Here is a 20,625-nt window from a genome sequence, read left to right on the forward strand (position 1 = left end):
AGATAATTTAAATTTCATTATCAATTAATAACATAGCATAATAATACATAAGTGAGCGGAGGTATCCATATCATAATCGAAGAGTCAAATAATGCACAAGTGTGGAAGACTCAAATCACAATAATCAATGTCAATACCAGTGGAATTAGAACTAGAACCTTAAGTGTGCACACATCCTAGGGATTCCAAGCCCCAATGTAGTTACTAGCCCTAGTACCTCGTGATTGTTCTACCAGGTTACTCACAATAATAATCATAAAAGCAACCCGGAGCTTTCCACACAACCGGGTCAGTTCACAATGGTTGATCAAAGCTTTCCACATAACTGACCTGTCCGGAGCTTCCCACACAACCCGACCCATTGCAAACAGAGCCGAAGCCCGCCAATACTACACAGTTCGTAATGGTTGATCGAAGCTTCCCACACAACTGACCTATATAGAGCTTCTCACACAACTGGACCCATTACAAACAAAGTCGGAACCCAAAGATTCTCATAACCTCCCACACAGTCTAACAAAAAAGGATAACCTCCAAAATAATACATTTTTAGAGTTTTTTTCCAAAATGGTCCCTCGACTACCGCTCATTCTCAATTTTGCATTCCGACTTTCAATTGCACCCAATGTGGTTCCTTGACTTTTAAAAACTACCCCAAATTGGTCCTCCGTTACCTTTTCCATCAACCAGGCGTTAAGTTTGGGGGTATTTTGGTTATTTCGTTATGCTTTGTGGTTTCTGTTATCTCCGCGTCTACCAATCCCATCGCAGCCGAAGCAGCCAGAGACGTCTCCTCCAGCCGACACCCCTTGAACCCTAGAAACAGCGATGCCACTACATACCATCGCAACTCTGACCGCCAGGGAGTCAAAAGTCTCGAGGAGATTTCTGATGACCTTCGTATAATGCCGACCCAGGATATGAAATTGGCAGAAGAAAGGGGTTAGCTTGACAACAAAGGATGTAGCAAAGGCGGCTTTGTACTTGGGCAGCGATGAGTCTAAGTATGTGAGCGGGGTGAACCTGTTGAGCGATGAGGGATATTCCACAACCAGGCGTTAACCGAAGCTCTGCCATGGAGTTTCCCGTCTATCTGGGTGAACCAGATTCCCAGTTTCTTATAGCTGAACAGAATAATAAGCTTTTATCCCCGTCGCTGGAAAAGAAAGACTTATGCGAACAACCGCGTCGCGACTCCGATTTCGTTGACCATCGCCCACCCCCCTCCTTAGAGCTCACTAACTCTAATGCTAGAAAGAAAAAGCAATCACACAATACAACCAAATAAACCAATCCCCGGTAACGGCGCCAAAAAGTTTATGTACGGGAAGGAGCTGGTGAGTATACGGGTGTAAATTGTCGTTCCGCTAGTGATTGAGACTATGTCACGTACTTGAGTGACAACTAAAGTTCTAGGCACCAAAGCATTAGAACCCACAAGAATCCAAGCAAATTCATAATCAAGGTTGAGTAAATGTCAACAATTAAAGGCTAAAAGTCTAGTTAAGAAAATGCAATTTAAACACGAGTAAACACAATAATAAAAAGATGGGCTCAAATTAGGGGATGTTGCCTTGGGATGCTTTAACAACTTAGGGATTAGGGGAGAACATCAACCAAAGGAACATAACAGCAATGCACATAGAAATCCTAGCTTAAAGCCACTTTCATGAGCTAAATGACAAGGATTAGAGCAAGGATTGCCCCAGTCTCGTGGTGTATCAATTCCTAACTCTTAAAACACATAAGCATTTAGGCCCCCAATTCTTCCCTATGAAAAAAGAAAATAGGGTTGAGAAAGGAGAGGCTTAAGTTCTTCACCCAACTTTCATTGTGGAGAAAAACTATCCAAAAGCAAGTTAATAAGAGTTACGTACCAAATATTAACAAGATTCAACATAAATCATTCACAAACATATGAACCCTAGGTTAGATATCTTCCCCCATATGCAATAATCACCTATTTAGCATCTAGGTTGGCAATAACTCCCTAATCCAAGTCCAAAAATGGACTACTCACACTTTATAAGCATAAATAACAAGAAATCACAAGAAAATATCATAAACATTGCACAAAAGCTTAAAAGAAGAGTAAGAAACTTCTCTATTGAAGATGAAGAATTTGTGGTTCAATCCCACTCCAATCCATGATTAAAAGCTCTGTAGATGAGTTAGAGATGAAATACTAGACTAATCTAAGCTATGAAAATGAAAGGAAGTGAAGAGGAATCTAATTTCTAGAGAGAAGGTAGAGAGAATTCTAACCCAAAAACCCTAGAGTGAGAAAGTTGCAAGATGAAAATGGAAGTGTAGAATGATGCAAATCTGAAAATTTCGCCCCTTTAAAACTGCCTTCAGCCCATTATTTCCCATTTACGCATGCTTTACAGCGTGATGCGGTGAGTAAATGGGAAATAACATTATTTCCCTTTTACTCCGCCATTACTGCATGACAGCTCGCATAAATGGGTCTCCTGATGCTTTCTTCGCTGATTTCAACTACTTAGATGTCCTAATTAGTCTTCATGGTCTTCATAAAAGTTGTAGATCTTTTCGATGCAGATCCATGGCCACCTGAATCACCTCGATCGGACACTCCTAGCTCCAGATATGTTCATATTACCAAACAGTGATCAGTTTTGGACTGTAAGTTTGAGACTTCAACTTCAATGACGATTTTGACCCATGTGTCTTCCTTTTTAGGCTTTGATGATTTTATAAGAATTGTAGCTCATTGAGTCTTCTTTCCAATGACACAAGAATCACTTCATTTTATCATTCCTAGGCCGAGATATAGTCCAATCACTAAGGTGTCGACGTGCAGGTCGGAAATCTCAATTCCATGACCTTTTGCTTCTCTTTTGCTTTGGTTTGCCCAAATGACTAAAACCATTAAAAACACCAACCTAGATTCCTTTGGAAGTGTTGCATCCATCTCCATAGCTTTACATTTGGCTCTTATTGACTCCCAATTCATCCAAAATGCCTCAAAAGCACACAATTGCCTGCAACTCTACAATTTATGCATCAAAAGATATAAACAATGGAATTAAAGCACTTCTTTGCATAAAATCAAAGTGTTTATCACTCAAAATATGTCTATACAAGGGGTAAAAATATGGACATAAATGCACTTATCACCCACCCCCCTCCCCCGTCGATTGAGGCCTTGCATGGGCAATCGGAGTCCACCGTTGGAGTCAGGGATGTTGATCGTCGTCGCCAATTTTTTTTTATCACCCACCTGTTGCGAACTCTCAAGTCGCGATGCAGTCAACGTCAATGGAGGTTCTCCCAGCGGTCGCGGCTTTGCATGGTCACTCCGAGGCTGTGGATTCCCAGTTTGGTTAGAATGATAGCAGCCAAAACACAGTTGGCTTTGATCCTATATTTCCCCATTTCAACGTACATGCTCTTGCATAGTCCCACGATTGCGCACTTGGATGCAGTGTATGTGTCAGATATGATCCCGAACATCGCCGTCGAGGCGCTTGCCGAGAATATTATGCTTCTCTTCTTCGTCAGAATCATCACCCTGGCCGCGTGTTTGGCGTAGAAAAATGATCCCACCACATTTGTGTCGAAAACTAGGTTGATGTTTTCTGGGTTGGCCTCCAAGATGCTGGTCTCGCGGCTCTCTGTTTGAACAACTGATTGGAGAGAAAGCTAGGCCTAAGAAAGAGAACAGAAACCAGAAAACACAACGAAATGACCAAAATACCCCCAAACTTAACGCCTGGTTGATGGAAAAGGCAACAGATGACCAATTTGGGGTAATTTTTAAAACTCAAGGGACCACATTGGGTGCAATTGAAAGTCGAAATGTAAAATTGAGAATGAGTCATAGTCGAGGGACCATTTTGGGGAAAAACTCTACATTTTTAAGACATATTCTCCATAATACTTAAAATAATTGTTATTCTTAAAACACACACACACACACACACACACACACACACACACACACACACACACACACATATATATATATATATATATATATATATATATATATATATATATATGTATGTATGTATATGTATATAAATAAATAATATATATATATATATATATATATATATATATATATATATATATGTATATGTATATGTATATGTATATGTATATGTATATAAATACGTATCATAATACATAATACCTTTGTAGTATCAAAATATCATATCACAAAATATAGGATTTCACATAGAACTCTAAAACATTACAATAGATTATTCATTTCTCAAAACGTAGGATTCACCATCTTCAACAGGTGAATCCAGTATCAATAGTACAACAGGCTTCAACTTTCTTCTACAATTGGAAACGAATCCATGTCAAACCCACTACTGGGAACTGCCACCAAACGCAGATTACTGCTGACCACAATCTCCCCCGGGGGCTGTCCGGGTTTCCATAGATGCTGCAATGGATCATGCAAACCACAGGATGGGCTTTGGCTTATGCATGTGAGACAGTGAAGGGCTTGTTCTTGGCGTGATCATCTTTGCTAAAAGGGGTTTGTATGTTGTTCATGAGGCTGAAGCAATAGCTGCACACGAGGCCTTAAGTTGGCTAAAGGCTCAGGGGTGGCATCGCTTTGTTTTAGAGACAGACGCCCAAATTGTATCACGTGCCATCGCCGCAGGTCAAATCTACACGCCATTTGGGTTGATTATAAATGAGATCCGAGAGATGCTCCGTCTTATGCCTTTCGGGGTTTTTCGTTTTGTCTCTCGTAGTCGTAATATGCTTGCTCATTATCTAGCTAGACATGCTTTTAAGTTTTGTGGGGGAGGACAGGCTAGAGTCTTTTGACTCTGTTCCCCGTTTAACCGTTTTCTTTCAGCTCATGTGTGCATGAACAATCTCTGATCTCTTATTAATATATGTGTGGTTGTTTTGGTTTTTCAAAAAAAAAAAAACGTAGGATTCAAATTGTAGAATTTTCCCCACACAGACATACACGCGCGCACACACACATATTATATATATATATATATATATATATATATACTAGTTTTTTAGGCGCACGGTGCGATTGGGATAATGCCCAATGTTTTTCTTTAGTAAGTACTTTAAAGTATATCAAGGCAATATTATATTGAAATTGTTCATGCATAGATAATTGAATGTTGAATTTGTGTTTTAAATAGGTAATTTTAAGTTTACAAATGCAAGATAATATAGTCAAGATTGATTATAATTGTCAATAAAATAATTGTATAAGTATTTTGAAACCAAATACGGGACATAAGGGAGAGCAAATAAAAATTAGAGCATAAAATATTAAATATCTACTAATATTGAAGAGATAACCGCTGATTGCCAAACAAGGACATTGTGAAATAGTTTCCCATTTCAATTTGTTGTGTGATTTGAATACTCTTTTTGTAAATAAATCTCCTAAGTAGTTAATATGATTGACTTAATTATATATATTTTTCATTTTTTTAAATTTTTTTAAAATTATTATTATTATTATTATTATTATTATTATTATTATTATTATTAAATATATGTATACCCTTGATATAATTTTTTTCAAATATCTGTTTATCAACCGTTGATATAATTCGCTACTCAAATTCGCTAACTGTTGATTGTCAAACAAGGACATTGCGAGGCAGTTCTCACTTCAATTTGTTGTGTGATTTGAATACTCTCTTTGTCAACAAATTTCCCAAATAGTTAATATAATTGACTTTATTAATTATATTTTTTAAATTTTGTCATGGTATTAATAAAATACTTTGGTAAATAAATATATAGCATTATTTTGTATTATAACCTGATATTTAATTAAAAAAATAGTGCACAAAAAAGATAATAGACAATGTAGTGAATATAATCAATTGATGAATTTGAATGTAAAGAATTTTTACATTGGAGAAATATAAAGATAATATAACTAATAAAAGTATTTCTCTTAATTAATTTATTGATAAGGAATAATTTTTTTTTAATAAAGACATTGTAGGGACAATGTAGTGAATATAATCAATTGTTGAATTTGAATGTAAAGAATTTTTATATTGGAGAAAAATAAAGACAATAGAATTAATGAAATTATTTCTCTTATTTAATTTATTGATAATGAATAATTTTTTTGAATAAAGACATTATAGACACATAATTCAAAATTAAATAAATGCATATGTATTATTTTTTGTTGTAGCTACTAAATTATTATTTTTAATTTAGTAAGAGTAAAATAGAGTACTAATTATGAAAATTTTGATTGGGATGAGATTCGAACCTAAGACCTTTCTTATTGAAATCAATGAGTAAGTTAACGGTGAACTAATAGAAACTAACGGAGAAAATAATATTTAACGGAAAAGTTAACGGATAATCATATAATTAAGGATAAATTAGTAAATCTCAAGAAAAAATTAAAATATGATCAAATCTGAGCCATTCATTTGATTAAAAAATTTGACCGCCATTTTTTCTACCCATTATAGGCCTAACTCTCTTGGGCTCTTATTAGTATATATATATATATATAGTAGATATTTTTTAAATTTTTTCATGGTATTAATAAAATACTTGGTAAATAAATATATAGCATTATTTTGTATTATAACTTTGATATTTAATTAGAAAAATAGTGCACAAAAAAGATAATAGACAATGTAGTGAATATAATCAATTGATGAATTTGAATGTAAAAATTTTTACATTTGAGAAAAATAAAGACAATATAACTAATGAAAATATTTCTCTTAATTAATTTATTGATAATTAATAATTTTTTTTCACTGAATTAAGACATTGTAAGGACAATGTAGCGAATATAATCAATTAATAAATTTGAATATAAAGAATTTTTATATTGTAGAAAAATAAAGACAATATAACTAATACAATTATTTCTCTTATTTAATTTATTGATAATGAATAATTTTTTTTGAATAAAAGCATTGTGGACACATAATTCTAAATTAAAGAAATGCATATCTATAATTTTTTGTTGTAGCTACTAAATTATTATTTATATAATTTAATAAGAGTAAAATAGAGTACTAATTATGCCAACTTTGATTGGGATGGGGTTCGAACCTAAGACATTTTTTTTTTGTTTTATTGAAATCAATGAGTAAGTTAACGGTGAACTAACGGCAATTCTTAAAGTTTTAACGGAATTAGTAACGGTGTGTGGGTATTTTAGAAAATTCTAGTGTAAAATTTAAATCTTATCAATCTTTTAATCAATCTGAGCCATTCATTTGATTAAAATCTGTGACAGCCATTTTTTCTACCCATTATAGGCCTAACTCTCTTGGGCTCTTATTAGTATAGTAAAATAGTAGATATATATATATATATATATATATATATATATATATATATATAACAATTTTCCAAACGTTTTCATACATATACATTTGAAACCAAGAATAGTGTACTAAGAGGCATAGTTTATAAACTTTAAAGATAGGATTTTCTTGCAAAAATAACACTCATTTCTTTGAAAATATAATTTTATAACACTGCCCACTTGATCAGATTTAACAAAAAATACACCAAAACACATGGGATGAAATTACGGAACGTATAGAATGTATAACGGGCTCCAAGGGACCTACTCACCATGAGGCAGACCCGTTACCCTCGCAGGGCTAGGTGGCGGGCTGATGGAGCCCGTCACCCTGAATCGTAAACTCCACGCATAACAAGCTAAGACGAACCGATCCGCACGGACTGTAAGACCAATCAGGAAGGAAGTGAGACCCGTCGGCGAAAACTCATCGAGGAAATTGGAAGAGCGACTGAACCAGCCTGTCGAAAGCTTAGATACACCGGATGAGAGGAGGAGTCAGGCAGGTGGAGCTGGACGAGAGGAGGAGCCAGATAGCTAGGACCGAGAGAGTGCTTGGACAAGAGGTGGAGTCAAGCGGTGAAGGACAGATGAGTGGAGGAATCAACCAGGATGATCCGAGTGGATGATGGAATCAGGCGGCTAAGACCGGGTTGGGTTAGTAAAGTAGTCAACCAAGATGAACCGAGTGGGACGCAGACCCGGGGCCGAGTGATTGAAGGAGTCAGTGAGAGGTGACCGAAAGGGGAAGTGTGTGAATGATCTATTGAGTTGAGTTATTAATGTGCAATTAATGAGATTTAATGCCAATAACGAAGCACTTCATGGGGGAGAGCAACGAGCCGACAATGAGTAGTGGATAGTTATGTCATTTATTATTCATAATTAGTTCATTTAATGTATTAATTAGAGGCTGAGTGCAACGGTCACTCGTGCTAGTATAAAAAGCCTTCATAGGTCACTATAGAGGGGGTTAAGCATTCTGAATATGCACAAGAGATCTTGTGAGCACATTTTGAGTGTCTTTGCTATTTTCTGGTGAACCGCCACCTTTTCCGGTTGTGTTGGACCACCGGTAGACTACTTTAAAAGTCTATACACCAACAGCGGGCTTCACCGCCCCACCACTCACTCCCGTTTCCTTCTTGCCGCGGGGCTTGGTCACAGGTGCCACTAGATTTTCAAATTAAATAACACCACAAAACATTCAAACTTCATGCTAATAATACATTTTCCTCAAAATACAACTCAATATACATGTAATAATTTTGTGAAGATCAATACAACACAAAATAAGATATCCATTGTGTTTTTCAAGCAAAATACACTCATAAGATAGATAGCCGTCCAAGTATGAAAATGAGGTGTTTTCACTACAAGAAAAATACACATAGACAACACTACAAAGAAAACAGTTTTTAACAAAAGTGTTGTCTTTTGTTTAAAAGACAATAGTTTTGTCCAAAACCGTTGTCTTTGACGCAACACTTTTGTCAAAGACAATGGTTTTTACCTAACCGTTGTTATAAGTGTGTTCTCTTTGTGCATTTTGTGAAAAGACAACACCACAACGACAATAGTTTTTTAAAATCGTTGTTTATGTGCATTTTTTAAAAAAGAAAATGGTTTTATTTAATTGTTGTCATTAGTGTGTTGTCTTTAAGCGCACTTGAATACACAACACTACAAAGACAACGATGTTTTAAAACCATTATCTGTTCGTGCATTTTTTTAAAGACAATGGTTTTATTTAACCATTATCGTTAACGTGTTGTCTTTAAGCGCACTTGAATACACAACACTACAAAGACAACGATTTTTTAAAATCATTGTCTTTGCGCAGTCTTATTTTTTTAAGACAACAGTTTTATTTAACCGTTGTCGTTGGCGTGTTGTCTTTAAGCGCACTTGAATACATAGTGCCAACACTATAAAGACAACGGTTTTTTTAAACCGTTGTTTTTGCGCGCTCTTTTTTTTTTAAAAAAAAAAAACGGTTTTTTTTTAACCGTTACGTTGTCGTTGGTGTGTTGTCTTTAAGCGCACTTGAATACACAACATTACAAAAGACAACCGTTGTCTTTGCGCGCTATTTTTTATTTTTTTAAAGGACAACGATTGTTTAAACCGTTGTCGTTGGGGTGCTGTCTTTAAGCGTACTTGAATGCACAACACTACAAAGACAACGAGTTTTTTAAACCGTTGTCTTTGCGCACTCTTTTTTTTTTTTAAAGACAACGGTTTTATTTAATTGTTGTCGTTGGCCTGTTGTCTTTAAGCGTACTTGAATACACAATATTACAAAGACAACGGGTTTTTAAGACTGTTGTCTTTGCACAGTCTTTTTTTTTAAGATAACGGTTTTATTTAACCGTTGTCGCTGGTGTCTTGTCTTTAAGAAAACTTGAATATACAATTCTTCAAAGATAACTGTTTTTTAAAACCGTTGTGTTTGTGTGGTTTTGTTTTATTAAGACAACAATTTTGTTTAACCGTTATCATATGTGTGTTGTCTTTTAATATATTCTTTTGCTAAACCTAAACATCTTTTCTTCCCATACTTCACAAAAAATTTCCTCTTTTTTGCCTCTCCAGACTCTGTCGCCACTGTACACACTTGAGTATTTTTCAATTTTTTTCAAAACACTTTCTATCGTCGCCTACCATTGAACATTGTTGTCGCCATCAGCATCTCCATCGCTGCCTAGCTCCACCGTCGCCGCCTATTGTGTCCGTCGCCACCCAGCAATCGCGATGCTCGGACCTCACATTGCCTAGCCACCCAGTGTTGTCGGTCGATGCCCCGCTCATTGGTCGCCCAGCCACCCAGCGACCTAAGTGCACACAACTTTAACAAGAACATGAACTATGTGGTTCACTCATCCACACACATGACAAATTGAGATGCTACTAATAATAAATATTAAATCCTGCATTGTAATTTAACTTATTTAGGTCGCTCATAGTTGATTAGCTCAAATCAAGAAAAACTAATAATAATATGTTTTTTTCAGTGTAACCAACTTGAGTTGGGTTGTCCCCTTATTACACATGACACATGTACTGGCATATATATATATATATATATATATATATATATATATATATATATATATATTTGTTGAAAAAATCGCTAGGCACCTGGAGACTGTCTAGGCACAATTTTTACAACACTCTTTTATATATATATATATATATATATATATATATATATATATATATATATATATATATATTGTGAGTGTACTTAAAAGGCTCACTATTTTAATGTTTAATATGCGTAACTGCACAACTGCACGGGAACACTTCCTGGCTAAACATTAAAATAGTGCCTTTTAAATACATGCAATATATGCAGTTGTGCAGTTACGCATATTAAACATTAAAATAGTGAGCCTTTTAAGTACACGCACAAGAATTGTGAGAGCTCTAATTTATAAAGCAGATTTAAGAAGTGATTTGGATGGTATCCCTATAACTTCAGGAGGCTCAAGAGCTGTGAATTTCTTCATCTCCTCTTCAAAAGAAAACCGGCACAAGCACGCCGTCCTCGCCGTCGCTATTCCGGTAGCGAGCATGATTAATCTTAGTTGCTGATCCTGCGCCATCCATGGTCCCTCCATACACTGGTTTCCCCCATCCAAAATCCATTTCAGAAAACCCTAATCTTGACAAATCACTAACAAGAAAACTGCTACGTGACCTCAACAATGGCGGCCTTCCCTTCGAACCCATAAAGTTAACCTCCCACCTAACATAATCTTCACTCACTCTACTCTTCGCTTTCTCTATCAACTTCACGACATACTCCAACGAGCTATCACATAATAATCTCCCAGACTTTGCCACCGCCGCCGGAAACACCACCGCGTTGCCGTAGTAGCCGTCGCGCAGCTCAGGTGGACCTTTGTTACGTACATTCATCGTGCAATGGACGGCCACGGCCTCGTCGCCGTCGAACTCTAAGGCTCGTGTTCGACATATCCATATGCAAGCATTAATCATGTCGAACTTTGAGGTTGGTCGTTTAGTCTGTGGTGGAAGTTTTTGGGGAATGGCTTTCATCTCTTTGGGGCCAAAAAAGAAAGAATGGCTAACCAAGTTGTCGGGATTATTTATTGTTGAGTTGTGGGCGGCTGTGTCGTGTTGGGGATAATGGTCATAGGTAGTACGGGGAAGATGTTTTGCAGTCAATAGTTCTCTTTTCCAGACAGGTTTAGTTGAAGGTGAAGATGCGCCCTGCGCAAACTCTCCCACAGCCTTCACAAATTGTGCTAAACCTAATCCATCAGCTAGAATATGGTTTACACGTATAGCCACCACGAATCCTCCACAAATCAACCTCGTAACCTGTACATTTATAAACCACATTAATGTCTAAACTAATAATTAATCTCGACCAAACAAAACTTTGAGGTTTATTAACCTGGCTTAATTATGCAATTAAGTCACTAGGCAAACATGACTTGTGACCGGGCAAAAGATAAAAGAGATAAATTATCTTAAGGGGCAGGGCCGATTTTTAGATACTATAAGACTTGCGACCAGGCAAAAAATCAAGGAGATAAATTATGTTAAGTTGTCTGATGGAGGTAGGGCCGGTTTAATAATGTGGTGAAGCTGGAGTAACACGCAAGATTCAAACTCTTAATCTCCAAGATGAAACACTAAATACACGTGTCTTTACCATTTTTTAATGGAGTCTTTTAAGATTAATTGCATCTTTTAATTTTTTTAATCTCTTAATTAACTAGCTAGGTAAAAATTAAATATTTGGTCATTTAAAATATGAGGCCCGGTGCTGTTGGGCTGTTTGCACAGCCCAAAATCCGGCCTTGGATGGAGGTGATCAATGAGGTAAATTAGTCTAAGGTGCCCATATATAATTAAATGACCCAAACCAAATTTTAAGGTTACCAAGTCAACAACATGAATTGATCAAAACTATCAATTTGGTTGGGGTTTACCCCTACATTTTTTTGGGTGACGAGCGAAATCCGCAGCCACTACCCGTGATTGTGCACTGGATAAATCCCGCCTTGAGGAGGTAAACCAATATCATGAGTAGGGGCTACTCGACCGAGTTAACTCGGTTAACTCAGTCAAATTGGACGAGTTAACTCGACGAGTTCACTGTTAACTTGGCGTAGTCGGGCACCTAGACGGTGGCCTAGGGGTAATTCGCCTCGGTCTAGGGGTGGCTAGTGCCTAGGCGGCTGCCTAGACTTGTTCTTGTAATAGTAACCTATAAATTGCCCGTAGCTGACCGATTCAAACCAAAAAGGTTGACATTCAAACTAATGATGATCAGATCTATCTGCTGGTTACAACTGTATATTTCTAGTCATTTTTACTAGGGTTATCCCTACCACTACATTTTTTATTTGTTCTTATCATCTTATGAGTGTAACCATGTGGCCTTGGTTAAAATCGATGTAACTGGGTAGATTGTACGGGTACGAAAGATCTAGACACCAATACTAATGGATCAGCTCATCAATCAGCTGCTGAAGAAGCATGCATAAGCAAATTAAAAATACCTGAACAACCATCAATGGGCAACCAAGCATCTCATAAGAGCCAGGCACTTCATACAAGAGTTCTTTGGAATACAAACATGGCGGTTTAACAGCATCACCCAGATCTTCCAAGCTGAAACTGCAATCTGCTTCGATGAACGAAATCCCTTGAGCACTGCAATCCACCATGAACTTATCCTCCTCAGGGCCTTGAATGAGCCGACCTGCAAGAGGGTAGTACCATACCAGGGCTTCAGCTACTGCATCTCTAATGGCTTCCACAGGGTCCTTTGCTTTCATGAGGGGATTTGCCCTATAGAACATGATCATACTGAAATAGAACCTCAGACCTCTCTGGTCATCAATTTCTTATAACTCCTTTATTTCTTGGGGAGTAGGCTTGGCTGGTCCCAGGAGCTCTGGTTCCTTATGACTGTTGGAAAGCGTTTACATTGGTGAGAAGCAGAGAGAGAGAAGCGGTGCTGAGAAGATGAAGAAGAAGGATCGAGAAGCAGAAAAGGAAAGTGATATTATTGATGAAGATACATTGGTTTATATATGGGAAATATATATGGGAAAATAAAAGAATAAAAGAGGAAGCGAGGATATCATTATTTTATCCTCCAACACCCCCCCGTAAGCTGGAGCGTGTAGATCATGCACGCCCAACTTAAACACAAAAGAATTGCACAATCCAGAGGTCTTTGCTTTTAACCACCAAGTCATCAAGCTTTCGATCACAAAATTCCTACTGTTGACTCTTCAGGACTAAGGATGATAGTAGCAGATGAAACCTTGATTGTTCGACCAGCAATCTCTGCATTTTCCATTCAAACTCTGTGCTGCCTTAGCATGTTCAAGTTGAGTAAATTGAACAAAGCCAAAAACTTTGCAATGTCTTGTTTCTGGATTGGTAGGTAGCTGCACAAGCTCAACTAGACCAAAAACTTCAAAACATAGTTTCCCATAAGCACAAACAATAGCATCTCTGGCTATCCAGTGTTCTAGATCATCAATTGATCCACCAGATACTATTATTGCTTCTAAGCTGGACAGTCCATTTCGGAGATGATGCTTAAATGTTTCTCTATCAAACTCAACATATTTACCGATTGCACAGGCAGCCATCTGTTGAATGTGTGGATTTGAATGATCCTTGCAAGCTTCGAACAGGAGTGGAATGTATTCTGCATACTTCCTTAACACATGTTCTCCGCCTTCCTTTGCAATGTCACTCAAAATATTTGCCAAAAGCCGTTCTTCTTTCTCCAGAGAAAGTCGGTTCAGAACCTGCAGAATTGTCTCAGAATTGTCTTGCGCCATTGAGAGATCAGACATGTCATCATAAAATTCAATATAACCTTTGTTCTCGCCCTAGTATCCCTGCCAAGGCAGCCGTCCACGGAGAAGGAAGACGAGTGTATAAGCAAGGGACTCTAAATCATCTCTTCGGCTTGCAATCCTTCCATGATGAGCATGCACACTTGCATAACATATTGTCCCTCTGAAAGCATCATAACGTTGACCATATTCAACATGTACGCCTGTTGTAGTATCACGCCACCTTGTAGCCAAACCAAGATCAACAAGGAACAACTTTTTCTCATCAGGTTTTCCAAGAAGAAAGTAAGGTGGTCCATACTTACAACCTTTGCTGCTTCTATGCTCAAATTTCAAGGCTGATTCAGAGTCCACAGTTTGAATAGGAACACTTCCAAGCGACAAAGAATCCAAAGCATCTAAAGTTAGCTGCCAACCACAAAGAGCACGAACACCAGCACTGCAACTGGAAGCCAAGATTACAGAGCTCTTCACAATCTTGTCTACATCAACAAACATCTTTTTCTTCACAGATTCAGACTCCACAATAGCCTCAATAACAATATCCACAGACTGGAAATCTTCCAAATTCTGAAAATCAAAAATCAATAGGAACTTCCTATATATTCTCAAAATAATACTGCTTAAACGATCCTCGAGGCCTAGAGTCTGGTGAATGTGATAAGCCCTGTACAATGGCGTCAAACAGAACCCCAACATTCCAATATAAACGCAATCACTGAGACTGAGTCGACTCTGCTTCTCGGCTTGCCGTTGCTTGATTCTAAGTTCCTCTTCTCTTTGCCTCGCTGTCGAGGCTTGTCCGATGGCTAACTGGACTAAAATCCAACTAACAACTCGGATCTCAACTGATTCCTGCACCAGCTTGAAGAACCTCATCAACTGATTCTTCTCAGGAAAGCTCAAACTACGGTCCTTGAAAATCGCACTGCGCGAATCAAGCACATTGGCCAAATTGCCGTCTGGACTGATCGGAATCCTCTGCGGATTGATCGGAACCGACGGACGAACTCCTTTCCGCTGTGGAACGGCTACGGAATTTTGCTTCTCCGAACTCAGATTCCTCTGCGGAATCCTTGGTGATGTTGATCGGACTGGCGCGTCGGCATTGTTGTTACTCTGCGTAACAATAATTCTCTCCATCGCCTGGAATGGAAGGAGATACATCAGCTTATTCAACTGCTCAGAGATGCCTAGATCATCTGAGTTGAGGCTCCTGTGAGCACGATTGATCGAGTTCCTCTGCGGAACTGAACGATTGATCGAGTTCCTCTGCGGAACTGACTCTGGAACAATATGAGAAAGGAATCGCACGAATAGAGATTGTGCGATCGGAGTGGTAGCCAGCGTCTCCTGCTTCACGCCGGCGACGGTAGAGACGGCGGCGGCGGCGTAGGATCGCGGCTCTGATACCATGTTGGAAAACGTTTACATTGGTGAGAAGCAGAGAGAGAGAAGTGGTGCTGAGAAGATGAAGAAGAAGGATCGAGAAACAGAAAAGGAAAGTGATATTATTGATGAAGATACATTGGTTTATATATGGGAAATATATATGGGAAAATAAAAGAATAAAAGAGGAAGGGAGGATATCATTATTTTATCCTCCAACAATGACAAACAACAAAAGATTTTTTTGCTGTCATTTCAATTTTCTTCTACTTTGAAACTTAGCTTGAAGTTTCTGGTGTGGGTGTATATGTAGAGCCAATGATATGATACTTTTTCTTTTTTTTTTTTAGAAGTTATTAAACATTTTAGGATTAGTATGTATAAAGATAGCGAAACATATTGAATGGACGGAATAATTATCCACAACATAGTTACACTGTACTATATTCTTTTCACATTTCTATTTCTTTAGTAGGTCGAATTCAGGATTTTGTCATTAAAACATGGTGCTAATATTAATATTCTGTTACTAATATTCATGGAGCCCCGATGGAAATAATTGCTGAAACCCTTTCGGAAAGATCCTCACCAACGGCGATCAATCGATCGCCGGAGGATCAAGAAATGTTTGTAAGAAGTGCTAAGAAGTCGAAGAGAAACAGGAGCGTGCTTGAATCTTCATCACCATCCAGATTGGGGGGAGGAGCCCGGGAAATCCCAGATGCATTCGATATGAAATCGCCCGAATCCGCCCAGTGGAAAACCCCGGCGGACACACCCAACAAATCTTGGTCAGGATTGTTCGCAACTGATCAGAATGACACTTTTGAAGTATCGGATGATGAAGGTATGGAAGACGAGGGAGACCCTACCTGCCCGGTTATCCCAATTACCAGAGAGGAGAAGGAACGTATCCGACGCCCTTGGAGAAGATCGTTAATAATCAGAGTGTTTGGTAGGAGAGTAGGCTACGCTTACCTTGTTCAAAGGCTCCAGAAGCTATGGAAACCAGAAGCCACGTTCGAATTAATTGCTCTGGAGAACGAGTATTTTATCGCCAAATTTGAATCAATGAGGGATTATGAAATTGCCAAGTACGAAGGACCATGGGTCATTCTTGATCACTACCTTACGGTGAAGGAGTGGGTGCCCAATTTCGATCCAAGAAACAATGTAACTGAGAAGATCCTTGCCTGGGTTAGATTTCCGACGGTATCAATCGAATACTTCGAAGAGGAATTTCTTATGAAGATTGCCAGGAAAGTTGGTCGTCCGGTGAAAGTAGACTACTCTACGGGTCTAATTTCGAAAGGAAAATTGGCCCAGGTATGTATTGAAGTTGATATCTCAAAACCATTACTGGCAAAATACACATTGAGTGACACCGTTTGGCCGATAGTCTGTGAGGGGCTCTATCTAATCTGCTTTGGCTGTGGATTCTATGGTCACAAGTCAGAGAACTGTGCCAAGAACGACCCCGTTGACAATAATATCCCGAGGGAGGATGTAGCAGAGCAAAACAACGTAAATGCCCAAGCAGAGGGTACCACCCAAGGCCAGACGACCCTGGCAAAGAAGCTGAACCAAGAATACACTAGTAGCTATGGACCTTGGATGCTAGTACAGAGAAAGGAGAGACGCTACCAGAGAAAGGAAACCAATAAATCCGGAAATGGGCATTATCTGCCCCCAGGAAATCAAAGCAGAGGACCAATTGGGGGAGAAGCTCCAGAGGTGGAAGGAATGGGCAATTAGTCAAGCTTCGCCCCTCTGGCGGATCTTGAAACTAATGAGAACGAACCAAGGCAGATTAATCAAGACCCCAAGGAAGTCACACAGGTCATCCAAAACACCATTGAACCAGTCTAACCACCAATGATGGTACTCCCTAGAATCAGAACAAATACCCAGCAGTTTCAAACACCAAGACCACAGTCGTTTGCGGGTAGCTCTCAAACGATCAGACCACTGTGGCCACAGCCAAGGGTCCCATTCCACGCCCATCGCGGAGCTGCTAGGGGAAGAATAGGCAGAGGTGGTACACCGAAAAGGGCGGCAGCCGAGGAGGAGCATACGGTCGTTCGTGGTTCCAACCATGGCAAGGACATATCCAGAAGAGTGATCCACCATGCTATCGATCCGAACGAGATTCCACCAATGGTCGTCCTTGAGAGCATTGATAGAAATGACCCTCCAGACATTGCAGCAGTCCTCGTTAGGCCGTCCGAACCTCCAGACATTGCAGCAGTCTTCGCTAGGCCGCCCGAACCTCCTGACGAAGCAATGTCTGAGGCCGAGAGAAGTGATGGCCTTAATGGCCCTGGGGCAATTGCCCCCCGTCGTTCTTGAACATTTGTTTCCATTTGTCTCTTTGCGTCTTTGGACGTGTTTGTTTTGCTTTCCTTGTTAATATGATCATTATGTCTTGGAATTGCCAAAGGGCGGCCTCACGAGCGTTTGGCCGTACCCTGAAAATGTTCATCCGAGTTCATAACCCGGATATTGTTGCATTGCTTGAACCCAAAGTATCTGGTTCGCAAGCTGATAGCATCTGTTCGTCCTTTAATTTTTCAGATTGGGTTAGAATAGAAGCAGTCGGCTACTCAGCGGGAATTTGGATTTTATGGAAAAATACGTTATCAGTAGCTATTATTCATACTCACCCGCAATTTGTGACATTACAGGTTAACGATAGGATGGACCATCCTTGGTATCTTTCGTTTGTTTATGCAAACCCAATGCCGTCCCTGAGAAGATACTTGTATGCTGATCTAATAGGACCAGATTCTGCCTGGCTGACAATTGGAGACTTTAATTCTGTAGCTAGTTCTGAGGAAGTGAGCAACCCAGCAACTTACTCAACAATTAGGAGCTCAGAATTTACCAACTGGATTTTCCGGGAAGGTCTTGTCGATCTAGGTTATGAGGGCACCAAATTCACTTGGATGAGGGGGCTGCATTCAACCACCTTTAAAGGCGCAAGACTAGATCGAGCTCTTGGAAATACTGAATGGTCCTTGTTATACCCGGAAGCCAAAGTTAAGCATCTCCCCATGGTACAATCTGACCATTGCCCACTGCTTATTACTACAAGAATACCCCAAGCTACGACCAACACCGCAAGGTTTAGATATAACTTGATGTGGGCTGCGCATCCGAAATTCCATTCGACAGTACAGGAAAACTCGGACCAAAATGGAGATATCGAATCAAACAAAGCAAAAATGGCTATAGCTTTAAGAGAATGGAATAAAGTTGTTTTTGGGAATGTGTTCCTCAAGAAAAAGAGGGCCTTAGCAAGGATTAGCGGAATACAAAGAAAATTAGTGGATCGTGTTAGTACCGAACTACTAAAGCTTGAAAGGGAACTGAGCATAGAGTTAGAATAAATTCTCTTCCAAGAGGAGTTACTATGGTTCCAAAGATCAAGAGAAGAATGGATAGTGTCCGGGGACCGAAATACAAAATTTTATCACATAGCCACAAAGATCATGAACAACTCTGCAAAAATCTCCAGATTAAAGGATGATAATGGCTTATGGATTGAAGATACTGCAAAAATTAGGGACCATATTTCTAGTTACTTTATAGAATTGTTTGCTAAGGATCCAACGATACCAAGTCAACCCATCATTCAAGACCGCTTCCTAGAATTGAGCGAAGAAGACTAGAGGTTAATAAACAAGCCCTTTGGAGACGAGGAAGTCAAAGCAGCCATATTTGATATGGATGCATCCAATGCACCTGGCCCCGATGGATTCACTATAGGATTTTACCAAACATCTTGGAATATAGTGGGTAAATCTATGTGCATATTTGCAGCCAAGTTCTTCACCAATGGCCACCTTCCGGAAGGCAGCAACGATACACTTATCACTTTGATTCCCAAAATTTCCAAACCGGAAACAGTCAAGCAGCTCCGTCCTATTGGATTGTGCAATGTATCCTATAAAGTGCTAACCAAGATGATGGCAAATAGGCTGAAAGAAAGCTCCAAAGTTCTAATCGGACCCCACCAGACCAGCTTTGTGCCAGGGAGGCAAATTATAGACAATATCCTAGTTTATCAAGAAATTCTAAATTCAATGAAAATCAAGAAAGGGGCTACAGGCTGGATGCTAATGAAGATTGATTTAGAGAAGGCTTATGACAGACTCGATTGGGAATTTATCCTGAATACCCTCAGTATTATTGGCTTCAACCAAACATGGATTAGAAATATCATGACTTGTGTAACTACATCCAAGTTAGCAATTACCTGGAATGGAGAACAATCGGAGTGGTTGGTTCAATCCCGGCCGAGGAATCAGACAGGGAGATTCCATTTCCCCTTTACTCTTTGTTTTATGCATTGAGAGACTTAGCCATTTAATCCATGAATCTATTAATGTTGGTCGTTGGAAAGGCATCAAACTTAAAAGGAATTGTCCACTAATTAGCCATCTCTTTTTTGCAGATGATATGTTACTATTCGGAGAAGCCTCCCTTGCTCAAGCCGAGGAAATGAAGAGGTGTTTAGACACATTTTGTTGCTGCTCGGGCCAAAAAATCAACTTTCACAAGTCTACTGTGTTCTTTTCAAAGAACACACCACAGGATCTTCAGGAAGCAGTATCGGAGGCAATAGGAATTCCGAGAGTAACAGATATGGGCAAATATCTTGGAGTCCCTTCAATACATGGCAGACTCACAAATGAAACATTCTCGGACATCCTTGACAAAGTACAATCCAAGCTAGCAGGATGGAAATCTAAGCACCTCTCGCTGCCCGGAAGGCATGTCTTAATCCAGTCAGTCCTTTCTTCTATCCCCTATTTTGCTATGCAAACCACCTTACTGCCAGCAGGTATAACCTCGACCATTGAAAAATTAATAAGAAGATTCCTTTGGGGCAACACGGACAATACCAGGAACTGCCACATGGTGAGCTGGGATGTGGTAACAAGAAGTAAAGCCAATGGCGGTCTAGGCATAAGAAGTCTTGAAGAAATGAACAAGGCCTTTTTGGCTAAGCTCGGCTGGAGATTGGCAAATGATGATAAATGCCTCTGGTCG

At 39.1% G+C, this 20,625-nt stretch overlaps 2 protein-coding genes across 2 annotated transcripts; one reads left to right on the forward strand and one right to left on the reverse strand.

The window, feature by feature from the left end:
• Positions 1-10,840: 10,840 nt before the first annotated feature.
• Positions 10,841-13,217, reverse strand: LOC109182609 (methanol O-anthraniloyltransferase-like). Its single transcript, XM_019332758.1, has 2 exons — positions 12,862-13,217; positions 10,841-11,671 (listed from the first exon to the last, which is right to left on the reverse strand). Exons 1-2 carry the CDS (start codon positions 13,168-13,170, stop codon positions 10,841-10,843), a joined length of 1,140 nt encoding a protein of 379 aa, XP_019188303.1. The 5' UTR covers positions 13,171-13,217.
• A 4,827-nt stretch (positions 13,218-18,044) lies between these two features.
• On the forward strand, positions 18,045-18,959 carry LOC109182610. Its single transcript, XM_019332759.1, has one exon. It carries the CDS (start codon positions 18,045-18,047, stop codon positions 18,957-18,959), a length of 915 nt encoding a protein of 304 aa, XP_019188304.1.
• The last annotated feature ends 1,666 nt before the right edge of the window (positions 18,960-20,625 follow it).

This window comes from Ipomoea nil, unplaced genomic scaffold (genome assembly GCF_001879475.1).
Source record: "Ipomoea nil cultivar Tokyo-kokei standard unplaced genomic scaffold, Asagao_1.1 scaffold1074, whole genome shotgun sequence".
Lineage (NCBI taxonomy): Eukaryota > Viridiplantae > Streptophyta > Magnoliopsida > Solanales > Convolvulaceae > Ipomoea > Ipomoea nil.

Coding starts and splice junctions, on each gene's coding strand:
- LOC109182609 (XM_019332758.1), bottom strand. CDS start 13,170: ATGATCATGTTCTATAGGGCAAATCCCCTCATGAAAGCAAAGGACCCT. Junction 11,672..12,861: donor GCCCATTGATGGTTGTTCAG/GTATTTTTAATT, acceptor ATAAATGTACAG/GTTACGAGGTTGATTTGTGG.
- LOC109182610 (XM_019332759.1), top strand. CDS start 18,045: ATGTTCATCCGAGTTCATAACCCGGATATTGTTGCATTGCTTGAACCC.